At 40.0% G+C, this 18,510-nt stretch overlaps 1 protein-coding gene across 1 annotated transcript in view; it reads right to left on the reverse strand.

The window, feature by feature from the left end:
* HAVCR1 (hepatitis A virus cellular receptor 1) overlaps positions 1-13,445 on the reverse strand; it is a 31,562-nt gene extending 18,117 nt beyond the window's left edge. Inside the window, exons 1-2 of the mRNA XM_056569501.1 lie at positions 13,234-13,445; positions 211-555 (exon numbers count right to left, since the gene is read on the reverse strand). Coding sequence (XP_056425476.1) covers positions 211-555; positions 13,234-13,285 — 397 coding nt within the window. The 5' untranslated portion in view covers positions 13,286-13,445. The remainder of the gene's footprint in view (positions 1-210; positions 556-13,233) is intronic.
* Positions 13,446-18,510: the final 5,065 nt, after the last annotated feature.

Raw genomic sequence — 18,510 nt, forward strand, 5'->3', positions numbered from 1 at the left:
TTATTTTTTACACCACCCCAAGCCATACATAACTTTTTTATCCCTGGAAAACACCTTAAATATTTGGTCTAGAAGGACTACCCTCTGTTTCACAAAAGGAGAAAGTTTGTAGGTCTGGACTATTGGAACCAATCAGGCTGCATACAAAAAATAAATAAAATACAATATTATTAATCAAATTGATTAAACTTTTCGACAAATCACAAGCACCTTTTTCAACCGTCAGCCTCACGTTAATCTTCTCATCATTGAACCACCCCTGATGTTCGATACGGCAGCAGTATGTCCCGGCGTCTTGAAGGCTTGCTTGACTAATGGTCAGAGACACTATCCCTTGGTTAATTCTGTCATTCAGCTGGTAGCGTGAAGATGCTTGAAAAGTGACCTTGTTACCATCAGTCCAGATGAGTTCTTGGTTACACTTTGAATTCGGGCAACTTCCACGTCCCCAGCACATGGTGGTGAGGTCGCTGGTACGTTTGACTTTGTACGAGCATGGTAGGACGATAGATTGTCCTTCAATTCCTGTTATTGTTTTTTGACATAGCACGGTGACTGGAAGAAAGAGAAACAAAGATATTACAGGGAATTGGCAGTATTATTTTATAGGTACACCTTTATTGGGCAATAATGGTTATAGACTAAGTGGCCACCACACATTCAGGTCCCAAGACATCATGGTGCGTTGTTTTTGTCAGTGAGTGTTTATATGGATTATACAGCAGCATAAAATGTCTTAACAGGATCCATCATGAGCTGAAGCTCGGATTAAGCCCCCTTGTGCACCCATCATTCTCTTTTCTGGTTGGGTCTGGCCAATTGTCTAAAATATCAATGAAGACCTTTGTATGTTTGGCTTATACTGTTATCATCCTGAGGTAATCCTCAAAAGTCAATATCATTATCTCAAAACCAAAAGTAAAAAAAAAAGCAAAAAACAGGAAACTAATAAAAGAGAAAAACAGGAAAGTTGTATAAAGACTGAAGAGATAGTGAATCCCGGCTCCTTTATGAATGCCGTATGAATATTGCAACTTCCTGGGAAGGGCCTCGCAGAAGAAGAGAAAGTATAAGTCAGCACATTCACTTCCATATATGTAATAAGGAAGTTCAAGAAATGTGGAAAGTAAAAATAAGCCAGTGTTACCTCAACAGTAACCCCAGCACTTGACCTGGAGAGAACCATGTCCCAGGATATCAGTTTGGTTGTACCTTTAGGTTATGGGTTAGGGTTCTGGGCAACAATGATATAAAGAACCAACTAAAATACTTATGGAAGGGTCGGATGAAATCTTGAATTCCAAACACATTGTGTTTTTTTTTTTTTTTGTACCGATACTACATGTACTGTACTACTCTCTACCTGTACTACAAGTACTGTACTGCTCTCTACCTGTACTACATGTACTGTACTGCTCTCTACCAAAACTACATGTACTGTACTGCTCTCTACCAAAACTACATGTACTGTACTGCTCTCTACCAAAACTACATGTACTGTACTGCTCTCTACCAAAACTACAAGTACTGTACTGCTCTCTACCTGTACTACATGTACTGTACTGCTCTCTACCAAAACTACAAGTACTATACTGCTCTCTACTTGTACTACATGTACTGTACTGCTCTCTACCAAAACTACATGTACTGTACTACTCTCTACCAAAACTACAAGTACTATACTGCTCTCTACTTGTACTACATGTACTGTACTGCTCTCTACCTGTATTACATGTACTGTACTGCTCTCTACCTATACTACATGTACTGTACTACTCTCTACCTGTACTACATGTACTGTACTGCTCTCTACCTGTACTACATACATGTACTGTACTGCTCTCTACCTATACTACATGTACTGTACTGCTCTCTACCAAAACTACATGTACTGTACTACTCTCTACCAAAACTACAAGTACTATACTGCTCTCTACCTGTACTACATGTACTGTACTGCTCTCTACCTATACTACATGTACTGTACTGCTCTCTACCTGTATTACATGTACTGTACTACTCTCTACCTGTATTACATGTACTGTACTACTCTCTACCTGTACTACATGTACTGTACTGCTCTCTACCTATACTACATGTACTGTACTGCTCTCTACCTGTACTACATGTACTGTACTTCTTTCTAGTTGTACTGCATATACTGTACTGCTCCCTACCTGTACTATATGTACTGTACTGCTCTCTACCTATACTACATGTACTGTACTGCTCTCTACCTATACTACATGTACTGTACTGCTCTCTACCTGTACTACATGTACTGTACTTCTTTCTAGTTGTACTGCATATACTGTACTGCTCCCTACCTGTACTATATGTACTGTACTGCTCTCTACCTGTACTACATGTACTGTATTGCTCTTTACCTGTACTACATGTACTGTACTGCTCTCTACCTGTACTACATGTACTGTACTTCTTTCTAGTTGTACTGCATATACTGTACAGCTGTCTACCTGTACTACATGTACTGTACTGCTCTCTACCTGTACTACATGTACTATACTGCTCTCTACCTGTACCACATGTACTGTACTGCTCTCTAGATGTACTACATGTACTGTACTGCTCTCTACCTGTACCACATGTACTATACTGCTCTCTACTCGTACTACATGTACTGTACTACTCTTCACCTCTACTACATGTACTGTATTGCTGTTTACCTGTTCTACATGTACTGTACTGCTCTCTACCTGTATTACATGTATTGTATTGCTCTTTACCTGTACTACATGTACTGTACTGCTCTCTACCTGTACTACATGTACTGTACTGCTCTTTACCTATACTACATGTACTTTACTACTCTCTACCTGTACTACATGTACTGTACTGCTCTCTACCTGTACTACATGTACTGTACTGCTCTCTACCTGTACTACATGTACTTTACTACTCTCTACCTGTACTACATGTACTGTACTGCTCTCTACCTATACTACATGTACTGTACTGCTTTCTACCTATACTACATGTACTGTACTGCTCTCTACCTGTACTTCATGTACTGTACTGCTCTCTACCTGTACTACATGTACTGTACTTCTTTCTAGTTGTACTGCATATACTGTACTGCTCCCTACCTGTACTATATGTACTGTACGGCTCTCTACCTGTACTTCATGTACTGTACTGCTCTCTACCTGTACTACATGTACTGTACTTCTTTCTAGTTGTACTGCATATACTGTACTGCTCCCTACCTGTACTATATGTACTGTACGGCTCTCTACCTGCACTACATGTACTGTACTGCTCTTTACCTGTACCACATGTACTGTACTACTCTCTACCCGTACTACATGTACTGTACTGCTCTTCCCCAGTTCTACATGTACTGTACTGCTCTCTACCTGTACTACATGTACTGTACTGCTCTCTAACTGTACTGCATGTACTATACTGCTCTCTACCTGTATTACATGTACTGTACTACTCTCTACCTGTACTACATGTACTGTACTGCTCTCTACCTGTACTACATGTACTTTACTGCTCTCTACCTGTACTACATGTACTGTACTGCTCTCTACCTATACTACATGTACTATACTGCTCTCTACCTGTACTACATGTACTGTACTGCTCTCTACCTGTACTACATGTACTGTACTTCTTTCTAGTTGTACTGCATATACTGTACTGCTCCCTACCTGTACTATATGTACTGTACTGCTCTCTACATGTACTACACGTACTGTACTGCTCTCTACCTATATTACATGTACTGTACTGCTCTCTACCTATACTATATGTACTGCACTGCTCTCTACCTGTACTATATGTACTGTACTTCTTTCTAGTTTTACTGCATATAATGTGCTGCTCCCTACCTGTACTACATGTACTGTACTGCTCTCTACCTGTACTACATGTACTGTACTTCTTTCTAGTTGTACTGCATATACTGTACAGCTATCTACCTGTACTACATGTACTGTACTGCTCTCTACCTGTACTACATGTACTATACTGCTCTCTACCTGTACCACATGTACTGTACTGCTCTCTACCTGCACTAAAGGTACTGTACTACTCTTCACCTGTACTACATGTACTGTACTTCTTTCTAGTTGTACTGCATATACTGTACTGCTCCCTACCTGTACTATATGTACTGTACTGCTCTCTACATGCACTACATGTACTGTACTGTTCTCTACCTATACTACATGTACTGTACTGCTCTCTACCTGTACCACATGTACTGTACTGCGCTCTACCCGTACTACATGTACTGTACTGCTCTTCACCTGTTCTACATGTACTGTACTGCCCTCTACCTGTACTACATGTACTGTACTGCTCTCTACCTATACTACATGTACTGTACTGCTCTCTACCTGTACTACATGTACTGTACTGCTCTCTACCTGTACTACATGTACTGTACTGCTCTCTACCTGTACTACATGTACTATACTGCTCTCTACCTGTACCACATGTACTGTACTGCTCTCTACCTGTACTAAATGTACTGTACTACTCTTCCCCTGTACTACATGTACTGTACTGCTCTCTACCTGTACCACATGTACTGTACTGCTCTCTACCCATACTACATGTACTGTACTGCTCTCTACCTGTACTACATGTACTGTACTGCTCTCTACCTGTACTACATGTACTGTACTCCTCTCTACCTCTACTACATGTACCATACTGCTCTCTACCTGTACCATATGTACTGTACTGCTCTCTACCTGTACTACATGTACTGTACTGCTCTCTGCCTATACTACATGTACTGTACTGCTCTCTTCCTATACTACATGTACTGTACTGCTCTCTACCTGTACTACATGTACTGTACCTCTTTCTAGTTGTACTGAATATACTGTACTGCTCCCTACCTGTACTACATGTGCTGTACTGCTCTTTACCTGTACTACATGTACTATACTGCTCTCTACCTGTACCACATGTACTGTACTGCTCTCTACCTGTACTAAATGTACTGTACTACTCTTCACCTGTTCTACATGTACTGTACTGCTCTTTACCTGTATTACATGTATTGTACTGCTCTCTACCTGTACTAGATTTACTGTACTGCTCTCTACCTGTACTACATGTACTGTACTGCTCTCTATCTGTACTACATGTACTGTACTGCTCTCTACCTGTACTACATGTACTGTACTGCTCTCTACCTGTACCACATGTACTGTACTGCTCTCTACCTGTACTAAATGTACTGTACTACTCTTCACCTGTTCTACATGTACTGTACTGCTCTTTACCTCTATTACATGTATTGTACTGCTCTCTACCTGTACTAGATTTACTGTACTGCTCTCTACCTGTACTACATGTACTGTACTGCTCTCTATCTGTACTACATGTACTGTACTGCTCTCTACCTGTACTACATGTACTGTACTGCTCTCTACCTATACTACATATACTGTAATGCTCTCTTCATATACTACATATACTGTACTGCTCTCTACCTGTACAACATGTACTGTACTGCTCTCTACCTGTATTACATGTACTGTACTGCTCTCTACCTGTACTACATGTACTGTACTTCATGTATTGTACTGCTAGCTATCTATACTACATGTACTGTACTGCTCTCTACCTGTACTACATGTACTATACTGCTCTCTACCTGTACTACATGTACTGTACTGCTCTCTACCTGTACCACATGTACTATACTGCTCCCTACCTGTACTATATGTACTGTACTGCTCTCTACTTGTACTATATGTACTAAACTGCTCTCTACCTGTACTACATGTACTGTACTGCTCCCTACCTCTACTACATGTACTGTACTTGTATTACATGTACTCTTCTGCTCTCTACCTGTATAACATGTACTGTGCTACTCTTTACCTGTACTACATGTACTTTACTGCTCTCTTCCTGTACTACATGTACTGTACTGCTCTCTACCTATACTACATGTACTGTACTACTCCCTACCTGTACTATATGTACTGTACTGCGCTCTACCTGTACTAAATGTACTGTACTACTCTCTACCTGTACTACATGTACAGTACTGATCTTCACCTGTACTACATTTACTGTACTGCTTTCTACCTGTACGACATGTACTGTACTACTTTCTACCTGTACTACATGTACTTTACTGATCTTTACCTGTGTTATATGTACTGTACTGCTCTTTACCTGTATTACATGTACTGTACTGCTCTCTACCTGTACTACATGTACTGTACTGCTCTCTACCTATACTACATGTACTGTACTGCTCTCTACCTGTACTACATGTACCGTACTGCTCTCTACCTATACTACATGTACTGTACTGCTCTCTACCTGTACTACATGTGCTGTACTGCTCTCTACCTGTATTACATGTACTGTACGCCTCTCTACCTGTACTACATGTACTGTACTGCACTCTACCTGTATTATATGTACTGTACTGCTCTCTACCTGTACTACATGTACTGTACTGCTCTCTACCTGTATTACATGTACTGTACTGCTCTCTACCTGTATTACATGTACTGTGCTGCTCTCTACCTCTGCTATATGTACTGTACTGCTCTCTAACTGTACTATATGTACTTTACTGCTCTCTACCTGTATTAAATGTACTGTACAGCTCTCTACCTATACTACATGTACTGTACTGCTCTCTGCCTGTACTACATGTACTGTACTGCTCTCTACCTGTATTATACTGTATGCACTGTGCTTCTCTCTACCTGTGCTACATGTACTGTTCTTCTCTCATCCTGTGCTACGTGTACTGTACTGCTCTCTACCTGTGCTACGTGTACTGTACTGCTCTCTACCTGTACTACATGTACTATAATGCTCTCTACCTGTACTACATGCACTGTACTGCTCTCTACCTGTATTACATGTACTGTACTGCTCTACCTGTACTATATGTACTTTACTACTCTCTACCTGTATTACATGTGCTTTTCTGCTCTCTACCTGTACTAAATATACTGTAATGATCTCTACCTGTACTACATGTACTATACTGCTCTCTATTTGTATTACATGTACTGTACTGCTCTCTACCTTTACTGAATGTTCTTTACGGCTCTCTACCTGTATTACATGTACTGTACTACTCTTCACCTGTACTACATGTACTGTACTACTCTCTACCTGCACTACATGTACTATACTGCTCTCTACCTGTATTACATGTACTGTACTGCTCTCTATCTGTACTACATGCACTGTACTGCTCTCTACCTGTACTACATGTACTGTATTGCTCTTTACTTGTATTACATGTACTGTACTGCTCTCTACATGTATTACATGTACTGTACTGCTCTCTACCTGTATAATATGTACTGTGCTACTCTTTATCTGTACTACATGTACTGTACTGCTCTCTACCTGTACTACATGTACTGTACTCCTCTCTACCAGTACTACATGTACTGTACCACTCTCTACCTGTACTACATGTACTGTACTGCTCTCTACCTGTATTACATGTACTGTACTGCTCTCTACCTGTATTACGTATACTGTACTGCTCTCTACCTATACTACATGTACTGTACTACTCTCTACCTGTACTACATGTACTGTACTGCTCTCTACCTGTACTACATGTACTGTATTGCTCTTTACTTGTATTACATGTACTGTACTGCTCTCTACCTGTATAACATGTACTGTGCTACTCTTTATCTGTACTACATGTACTGTACTGCTCTCTACCTGCACTACATGTACTTTACTGCTCTCTACTTGTATTACACGTACTGTACTGCTCTCTACCTGTACTACATGTCAATGTTTTTATTTAGCATTGACATTACTGGGGCTTTGAAACAAATGATTAGTGCTTCATATAGTTATGGTCTTAAGTTATCAAATATTAAAGGGGTAAACCAATGTGAAAAATATTTTACAAATATTTTCTTAAATAAATAAATACCCCCCCTGCTGTGGCATTTTCTGCATGTCATGATAACACTGAAAAGCAAGGAACCAGCGCCCTCAAAGGTGCACTAGGCGAGGGGGGCGGGGCAGGTGAGTATAGTGTTTTTTTATTTTTATTTTATTTTACCATGACTCCATTGTAAAAAAACTTTTTACTCACTGGAATCCCTATATATAGTCACAATGGTATGTCACCTCCGAAACAGTGAAAGAGGACAAGGAGGAAGGGAACACAGCTGCAGTATGAACCTACTATGCCTCTTCTGTGCAGAAAATATTCACCGATTTTCATGCATGAACTAAATTCCCTCAAAGAAGGCAGTGACAACTCTAAGACGTGACCAAACCTCCCAGAGAATCATCCTCTGAGAACTGATGGCCGCTCACCTCAAAGCTTAGCAATACAAACTGAACATCAAACTCAGCTCTGCTACATCTATCCTTGGGCATCTATAAAGGAAATATCCCTGACTATAATACATCTGCATCTCCCACATTCTAGCACATTCTAACCTTTTGGCTCCCTGAGGGTCAGTAATGGATTCCAGCTCCCCGTGACAGTGATGAGGTTAAGCTGTTACCAGATTCCTCCATGCAGAACATTAGAAGCCCCCCTCAGTGTGGGGCCCCTTACACATTCCTTTATAGACCCTTCTGTTATTTTGCTTTTTTTTCCTTCTGCACAACAGTAGTTAACAATAATATTATAAACTTCCTATAAATCTCTCCCTGTATCTATGCAGGGGTGTATCTATGGATGCCTTTAAAACAATGATGGGTAACAGAGAGTTAAAACTAATCTGAAGAGAATGTAGCAGAGCTGACTTCATCATTCAACCTTTTTTTTTTGCATATACCAACATATAGTATGTATATCTTATATAATAAAATGCTGTGAGGAGTTCAAAGGTTGTGGTTGCATCTGGACCCCGTGTCCAAAGGGTATGTTTACCCTATGGAATCCCCACCTGAGCAGTGGCCCCTGAAATTAATCGGCGCTTAAACCATGCTGACCTGAGCGGTAAACTTTTCTTAACCTGGAGAACTGTTTAAAATACAGGGTGGGCCATTTATATGGATACACCTTAATAAAATGGGAATGGTTGGTGATATTAACTTCCTGTTTGTAGCACATTAGTATATGTGAGGGGGGGGAAACTTTTCAAGATGGGTGGTGACCATGGCGGCCATTTTGAAGTCGGCCATTTTGAATTCAACTTTTGTTTCTTCAATAGGAAGAGGGTCATGTGACACATCAAACTTATTGGGAATTTCACAAGAAGACAATGATGTGCTTGGTTTTAACGTAACTTTATTCTTTCATGAGTTATTTACAAGTTTCTGACCACTTATAAAATGTGTTCAATGTGCTGCCCATTGTGTTGGATTGTCAATGCAACCCTCTTCTCCCACTGTTCACACACTGATAGCAACACCACAGGAGAAATGCTAGCACAGGCTTCCAGTATCCGTATACACTGCTATATACTAATATATACACCGCAGGAGAAATGCTAGCACAGGCTTCCAGTATCCGTATACACTGCTATATACTACTATATACACCGCAGGAGAAATGCCAGCACAAGCTTCCAGTATCCGTATACACTGCTATATACTACTATATACACCGCAGGAGAAATGCTAGCACAGGCTTCCAGTATCCGTATACACTGCTATATACTACTATATACACCGCAGGAGAAATGCTAGCACAGGCTTCCAGTATCCGTAGTTTCAGGTGCTGCACATCTCGTATCTTCACAGCATAGACAATTGCCTTCAGATGACCCCAAAGATAAAAGTCTAAGGGGGTCAGATCGGGAGACCTTGGGGGCCATTCAGCCGGCCCACGACGACCAATCCACTTTCCAGGAAACTGTTCATCTAGGAATGCTCGGACCTGACACCCATAATGTGGTAGTGCACCATCTTGCTGGAAAAACTCAGGGAACGTGCCAGCTTCAGTGCATAAAGAGTTAAACACATCATTATGTAGCAATTTCGCATATCCAGATGCCTTAAAGGGGTACTCCGGTGAAAACCTTTTTTCTTTTAAATCAACTGGTGGCAGAAAGTTAAACATATTTGTAAATTACTTCTATTAAAAAATCTTAATCCTTCCTGTACTTATTAGCTGCTGAATACTACAGAGGAAATTCTTTTCTTTTTTCTCTGATGACATCACAATCACAGTTCTCTCTGCTGATGTTATTCTAATAATAATGCTTTATTTATTGTTGTCCTTTGTGGGATTTGAACCCAAGTCCCCAGCACTGCAAGGCAGCAGTGCTAACCACTGAGCCACCATGCTGCCTTAGCATACATCTGCTATGCACGGTTGCTAAAATGGACAGAGATGTCAGCAGAGAGCACTGTGTTCGTGATGTCATCAGTGTTCCAAAAAGATAGGAATTTCCTCTGTAGCATTCAGCAGCTAATAAATACTGGAAGGATTAAGATTTTTTAATAGAAGTAATTTACAAATATGTTTAACTTTCTGCCACCAGTTGATTTTAAAGAAAAAAAGTTTTCTCCGGAGTACCCTATTAAGGTTTCCATTGATGAAGAATGGCCCCACTATCTTTGTACCCCATATACCACACCACACCATCAAGTTTTGTGCTCCAACAGTCTTGGAGGGATCTATTCAATGTGGGTTAGTGTCAGACCAATAGCGCTGGTTTTTAGAGATGAGCGAACTTACAGTAAATTCGATTCGTCATGAACTTCTCGGCTCGGCAGTTGATGACTTATCCTGCATAAATTAGTTCAGCTTTCAGGTGCTCCCGTGGGCTGGAAAAGGTGGATACAGTCCTAGGAGACTCTTTCCAGCTATCAACTGCCGAGCCGAGAAGTTCGTGACGAATCAAATTTACTGTAAATTCGCTCATCTCTAGTGGTTTTGTTTGTTAACTTCACCATTCACATAAAAGTTTGCTTCATCACTGAACAAAATCTTCTGCGTAAACTGAGGGTCCTTTTCCAATTTTTGTTTTGCCCATTCTGCAGCACCTGAAACTACGGATACTGGAAGCCTGTGATACCATTTCTCCTGCGGTGTATATAGTAGTATATAGCAATGTATACGTATACTGGAAGCCTGTGCTAGCATTTCTCCTGCGGTGTATATAGTAGTATATAGCAGTGTATACGTATACTGGAAGCCTGTGATACCATTTCTCCTGCGGTGTATATAGTAGTATATAGCAGTGTATACGTATACTGGAAGCCTGTGCTAGCATTTCTCCTGCGGTGTATATAGTAGTATATAGCAGTGTATACGGATACTGGAAGCCTGTGCTAGCATTTCTCCTGTGGTGTATATAGTAGTATATAGCAGTGTATACGGATACTGGAAGCCTGTGCTAGCATTTCTCCTGTGGTGTATATAGGAGTATATAGCAGTGTATACGGATACTGGAAGCCTGTGCTAGCTTTTCTCCTGCGGTGTTGCTATCAGTGTGTGAAGAGTGGGAGAAGAGGGTTGCATTGACAATCCAGCACAATGGGCAGCACATTGAACACATTTTATAAGTGGTCAGAAACTTGTAAATAACTCATGAAAGAATAAAGTTGCGTTAAAACCAAGCACATCATAGTTTTTCTTGTGAAATTCCCAATAAGTTTGATGTGTCACATGACCCTCTTCCTATTGAAAAAACAAAAGGAAGTTGAATTTCAGAGGAGAATTCTGCTAGGGGTTATTTGGTGGTGTCCAAAAATTCATATTCTGCTGAGACTGGGAAAACACCTGTTCCAAGCGCTTGTCTTGGTAGAAGGAAGAAATATGGGGGACCAGATGGAGACGGACAGGAGCTGCGGTGGACCAGGGATAGGTAAGTATAGTTTGTTTGTTTTTTTCCTAACCCCAGCAGGATATGAATTTTTACAAAAGTGGGCCCAAAATTTCCCATAGCCACATATAAGGATGACAGAGCTATAAACTTTTTACCCATCCACAGAATAGCTGATCATTTTGTGATCCTTTGGTGAAGGGGGGTGGTTTAGGTGCTGGGGTTCATACCACTATGAACCTCCAGCAACCTCAAGGACTGCAGTCCCTTAGTGTCCCTAGTGCAGGGTGCTCGGACAGCTGGAGGCACACTGGTTGAGAAACACTGCCCCAGTGAATGGAGTGGCATTGCGCTTATGTGACCGCCACTCCATTGACTTCGATAGGACTTAAACTCACATGATGACAAATTAACTCAGTGAAAAAAACTGTTGTAACTATATGTATTCATTATGTAAATAAATAAAATCTAAACGTAAATATATATATATATATATATATATATATATATATATTTGATGCATGCAAGAACTCTACTACAACTGCATTTAATATATTAAGAAGTGTTTAGTTATACTTATTTTTTTATTTACTTTTTTTTATTCACTATTTATTTATTTACTTATTTATTTATATACCTATGTATTTATCAATTTATTTATTTACTTATTTATTTACTTTTTTTATTTACTTATTTATTCATTCATTATTTATTTACTTATTTACAGTATTTATCTATCTACCTATTTATTTATCAATTTATTTATTTACTCACTTTTTTTTTTATTTACCCATTAATTCATTCCCTATTTATTTACTTATTTATTTATATCCATATGTATTTATCAATTTCGTTTTTTTTTTACTTATATATTTATATATTTATTTACTTATTTCTTATTTATTCATTCACTATTTATTTACAGTATTTATCTATCTACCTATTTATTTATCAATTTATTTATTTACTCATTTTTTTTATTTACCCATTAATTCATCCACTATTTATTTATTTACTTATTTAGTTATCTACCTATTTATTTATCAATTTATTTATTTACTTAGTACTAGTTATACTACTTTATAAAATAAACCGTTCTTTGATAACTCTAGCTCTAATACATCTGCAGCTAACCTTATTTCCAAGTCCATTTCCTACAGAAAAATCCCAAGTAGAACTAAAAAAGTTATTTAACTAAAGCAACAAAAATGTTAAAAAAAAAAAAGTAACAAATGTAGTCCAGACGAGTGCATCGATGACAACATCACAATAGAATCCATGGATTTTACATAACAATGCAGCGAAACCTACTCAGAGAGACGTCCTGGTGCACAAAGTAACCAAAAAAAGCTAATTCAGCTCTGCTACATCTATGAACATCCCAATGATATGAATCAGCAATCTATAAAGGAAACAATGCAGCAATAAGATAAATAAAGTATTCTAAGGCGTCTTGCAAGGCGGAAGGTAAGGGACTGCTGAAATGTGGAATCTTCCTTGTCCTTACCTGAGCAGCTGAGTAGAAGGAGGACGATTTGCAGACTCTCGCACCACTTCATCCTGGTAGCTGCAGTGTTGGTCACTTCTGCAGGGACTGACAACTTATGATACAATGCACATGGAGGAGGTCACTCCCACATCCAACATGTCATCCAGAGTCACATACAACACAGTGGTCACATATGTGCAGGATTCATAGGGGAGACATATATAGGCATATACGTGTGTAGTCGTGTTCGATAGGGGATGTTTACACTAAGAAGAATGTACAAAAGTAGAACAAGACTAGAACAGCTTATTCTGGTACCTCCATGAGATCAGTGTTGGCTCCAGTGATCAGTACAGAGGGTGGGGGTGCTGGAATGAGATCTTGAGAGACTCCCGGAGGGGGGGGGGGGGAAGAGATTTTGTTCTTGAACATTTTCATGATGATGAAATGTGCATTCGAAATGCACATTTTTACAGCGAATATGGGCACTTCGCGCTTTCGCGAACATTTACAATATAGTGATATATAATTCGTAATGATGAATATTTGTGTTTTTTATTTTAATGCAAATATTTATTTGAATTTCGGCACTACCAGACTGGACACTGATCCCTCCCCTTCTTTTAGGTGAAAGAAATAATTACGCATGAGCACTAGGCAAATTTCATCACGAATTATGACATGGAAAAAAAAAAAGAAGAACAAACACAGCGAATATGCGAATTTCGCGAGTATAGGACGAATATTCGTCCATATATTCGCAAAATATCGCAAATTTGAAAATGGCCCCTGCCGCTCATCACTAATGATGAGCAGGGACGTGCAAACATAGGGGGAGATTTATCATTGCTTTTGGAGCATTTTTGTCTATGTTTTGGCGCAGTTCAGGCGCAAGCAGCATATTTAGCGACTTTCATGCGTCTTTTGATGTAGACAGTTTTTGCCTATTCGTAGAACTTTTTCTTTTTGATCGTGCAGTGGTCATGTATTTATGATTTGCAACTTTTGTCAAAAGTCGCTATGTTGTGCGCAAAGATACTTTTTTTAGGCGCAAAGCTACACCATCTACCAGTAGGCGTGAGAATCACTTCTACATTCCACAATTCAACCTTTAACCTCTAGTGGACGACAGCGTCCCACTCCCCTTCTATGTCACGTGCTCAGGAGCTGAGCGCGGGTCATAGCTGGGCAGTTCTGGCAGCTATCTACCACCAGGACCCATCTCCAATGCCAGATATCCCCGATCACGGTGGTGCCCGGCTTTAACCCCTTAGACACCGCAATCAAATTTGATTGTAGCGTCTAAAATGCAAATAAAAATGTCCCGGCAGCTCTGTGAAATTAAGTAAAAAACACCTAACCTGCCAAATTCAGGACCTGGGAAAGTGTCTACTTCCCTCCCTCACAAGCGTCTAGAAAAAGTGTATGTGGTAGAGCTTTTCCCACCACATCAGAGCTGCGCAAAACTCATCATCATGCTGCACCTTCTTGATAAATAAGATGCACGCTAGTCAAACCCACCACCCAAATAAACGTGGGAAAATAGCTCTACCATAGACATTCTTTGATCAATCTGGGCCATAGACTCAAAGGGGGGCTTGAGCACCTGCCCTTTTAATGCACCTGTTCTATAATGCCCTTACTGATTGGGTCCTAGATGGGTTGACGTGGGCCCCATTGAGCTGACATGACTGCCAGAGGTCCCTTACCTCAGGAAATGTGTTAACACATGTAAGGTTTTTACAAACATTTTTTAATTAGAAGAAGTGCCCTTTTTTTTCTACCTGAGCCCCTGCCCCCAAAATGTCCCACCCATGTCCCTGATGAGGAGGATGGGCGATGAGCCTATTCAGAGCGCTGAAGTATTAGCTCCTTGTCCTCCTGGGTGCCCAGGTTAAAAATAGTGTGACTAAGCCTGGGTTCACACTACAGTTTTGCAATACATTTCTCGTATCAGGTTTTTGATTTAAAAAACAAACGGATTCCTCAAAACCTGACTAAACTGTATCAAAACACGTGTACAAATTTCAATCCGTATACAGTTTGAAAAATAATGTCCAGTTGCAATAATTTCTGTTTTTTATGAAAAAATTTATACATTTTTAACCCCTTAAGGACACAGCCCATTTTCACCTCTAGGACGCAGCCCTTTTTTGCACATCTGACCACTGTCACTTTAAACATTAATAACTCTGGAATGCTTTTACTTATCAATCTGATTCCGAGATTGTTTTTTCGTGACATATTCTACTTTACCATAGTGGTAAATTTTTGTGGTAACTTGCATCCTTTCTTGGTTAAAAATCCCCAAATTTGATGAAAAAATTGAAAATTTTGCATTTTTCTAACTTTGAAGCTCTCTGCTTGTAAGGAAAATGGATATTCCAAATATTTTTTTTTGGATTCACATATACAATATGTCTACTTTATATTTTCATCATAAAATTGACAAGTGTTTACTTTTGGAAGACACCAGAGGGCTTCAAAGTTCAGCAGCAATTTTACAATTTTTCACAAAATTTTCAAACTCGCTATTTTTCATGGACCAGTTCAGGTTTGAAGTGGATTTGAAGGGTCTTCATATTAGAAATACCCCATAAATGACCCCATTACAAAAACTGCACCCCCCAAAGTATTCAGAATGACATTCAGTAAGTGTTTTAACCCTTTAGGTGTTTCACAGGAAAAGCGGCAAAGTGAAGGAGAAAATTCAAAATCTTCATTTTTTACACTTGCATGTTCTTGTAGACCCAATTTTTGAATTTTTACAAGGGGTAAAAGGATAAAATTTATACTTGAATTTGTAGCCCAATTTCTCTCGAGTAAGCACATACCTCATATGTCTATGTTAAGTGTTCGGCGGGCGCAGTAGAGGGCTCAGAAGCGAAGGAGCGACAAGGGGATTTTGGAGAGTACGTTTTTCTGAAATGGTTTTTTGGGGGCATGTTGCATTTAGGAAGCCCCTATGGTGCCAAAACAGCAAAAAAAAACATGGCATACCATTTTGGAAACTAGACCCCTTGAGGAACGTAACAAGGAATAAAGTGAGCCTTAATACCCCACAGGTGTTTCATGACTTTTGCATATGTAAAAAAAAAAAAAAAAAAAATTTCACTAAAATGTGTGTTTCCCCCCAAATTTCACATTTTTGCAAGGGTTAATAGCAGAAAATATCCCCCAAAATTTGTAACCCCATCTCTTCTGAGTATGGAGGTACCCCATAAGTTGACCTGAAGTGCATTACGGGCGAACTACAATGCTCAGAAGAGAAGGAGTCATATTTGGCTTTTTGAGAGCAAATTTTGCTCGGGGGGTATGTCGCATTTAGGAAGCCCCTATGGTGCCAGGACAGCAAAAAAAAAACGACATGGCATACCATTTTGGAAACTAGACCCCTCGGGGAACGTAACAAGGGGTTAAGTGAACCTTAATACCCCACAGGTGTTTCACGACTTTTGCATATGTAAAAAAAAAAATATTTTTTTTACCAAAAATGCTTGGTTTAGCAAAAATTTTACATTTTTAAAAAAGGTAATAGCAGAAAATACCCCCCAAAATTTGAAGCCCAATTTCTCCCGATTCAGAAAACACCCAATATGGGGATGAAAAGTGCTCTGCTGGCGCACTACAGGTCTCAGAAGAGAAGGAGTCATATTTGGCTTTTTGGAAGCAAATTTTGCTCTGGGGGCATGCCGCATTTAGGAAGCACCTATGGTGCCAGGACAGAAAAAAAAATCCACATGGCATACCATTTTGGAAACTAGACCCCTTGGGGAACGTAACAAGGGGTAAAGTGAACCTTAATACCCCACAGGTGTTTCACGACTTTTGCATATGTAAAAAAAAATATTTTTTTTACACTAAAATGCTTGTTTTCCCCCAAATTTTACATTTTTACAAGGGATAATAGCAGAAAATACCCCCAAAAAATTTGTAACCCCATCTCTTCTGAGTATGGAAATACCCAATAAGTGGACGTGAAGTGCACTGGGGGCGAACTACAATGCTCAGAAGAGAAGGAGCATCATTGAGCTTTTGGAGAGAGAATTTGGCCATGTGCATTTCCAAAGCCCCCCCGTGGTGCCAGAACAGTGGACCCCCCACATGTGACCCCATTTTTAAAACTACACCCCTCACGGAAGGTAATAAGGTGTGCAGGGAGAATTTACACCCCACTGGCATTTGACGGATCTTTGGAACAGTGGGCTGTGCAAATTAAAAATTTTATTTTTAATTTTCACAGACCCCTGTTTCAAAGATCTGTCAGACACCTGTGGGGTGTAAATGCTCACTGTACCCCTTGTTACATTCCGTGAGGGGTGTAGTTTCCAAAATGGGGTCACATGTGGGTATTTATTGTTTTGCACTTATGTCAGAACCGCTGTAAAATCAGCCACCCCTGTGCAAATCACCAATTTAGACCTCAAATTTACATGGTGCACTCTCCCTTCTGAGCCTTGTTGTGCATCCCCAGAACACTTTGCGCCCACATATGGGGTATCTCCGTCCTCAGGAGAAATTGCGTTACAAATTTTGGAGGCTTTTTTTCTTTTACCGCTTGTGAAATTTTAAAGTATGGGGCAACACCAGTATGTTAGTGTACAAAAATGTTTTTTTTTTTACACTAACATGCTGGTGTAGACCCCAACTTTACCTTTTCATAAGGGGTAAAAGGAGAAAAAGCCCCCCAAAATTTGTTAGGCAATTTCTCCCGAGTACGGCGATACCCCATATGTGGCCCTAAACTGTTGCCTTGAAATACGACAGGGCTCCAAAGTGAGAGCGCCATGTGCATTTGAGGCCTAAATTAGGGATTTGCATAGGGGTGGACATAGGGGTATTCTACACCAGTGATTCTCAAACAGGGTGCCTCCAGCTGTTGCTAAACTCCCAGCATGCTTGGACAGTCAATGGCTGTCCGGAAATGCTGGGAGTTTTTGTTTTGCAACAGCTGGAGGCTCCGTTTTGGAAACACTGCTGTAGGATACGTTTTTCATTTTTATTGGGGGGGAAGGGGTGGTGGGGGGGGCAGTGTACGTGTGTATATGTAGTGTTTAACTCTTTATTTTATGTTAGTGTAGTGTAGTGTAGTGTTTTTAGGTTACATTCACACTGACGGCGGATTACACGGAGTCTCCCGCTAGGAGTTTGAGCTGCGGCTGCTACAGCTCAAACTTGAAGCAGGGAACTCACTGTAATCCGCCGCCAGTGTGAATGTAACCTGTACATTCACATGGGAGGGGGGGGGGGGGCAAAACTACAACTCCCAGCATGCACTGACAGAACATGCATGCT

This window comes from Hyla sarda, chromosome 4 (genome assembly GCF_029499605.1).
Source record: "Hyla sarda isolate aHylSar1 chromosome 4, aHylSar1.hap1, whole genome shotgun sequence".
Classification (NCBI taxonomy): Eukaryota; Metazoa; Chordata; class Amphibia; order Anura; family Hylidae; genus Hyla; species Hyla sarda.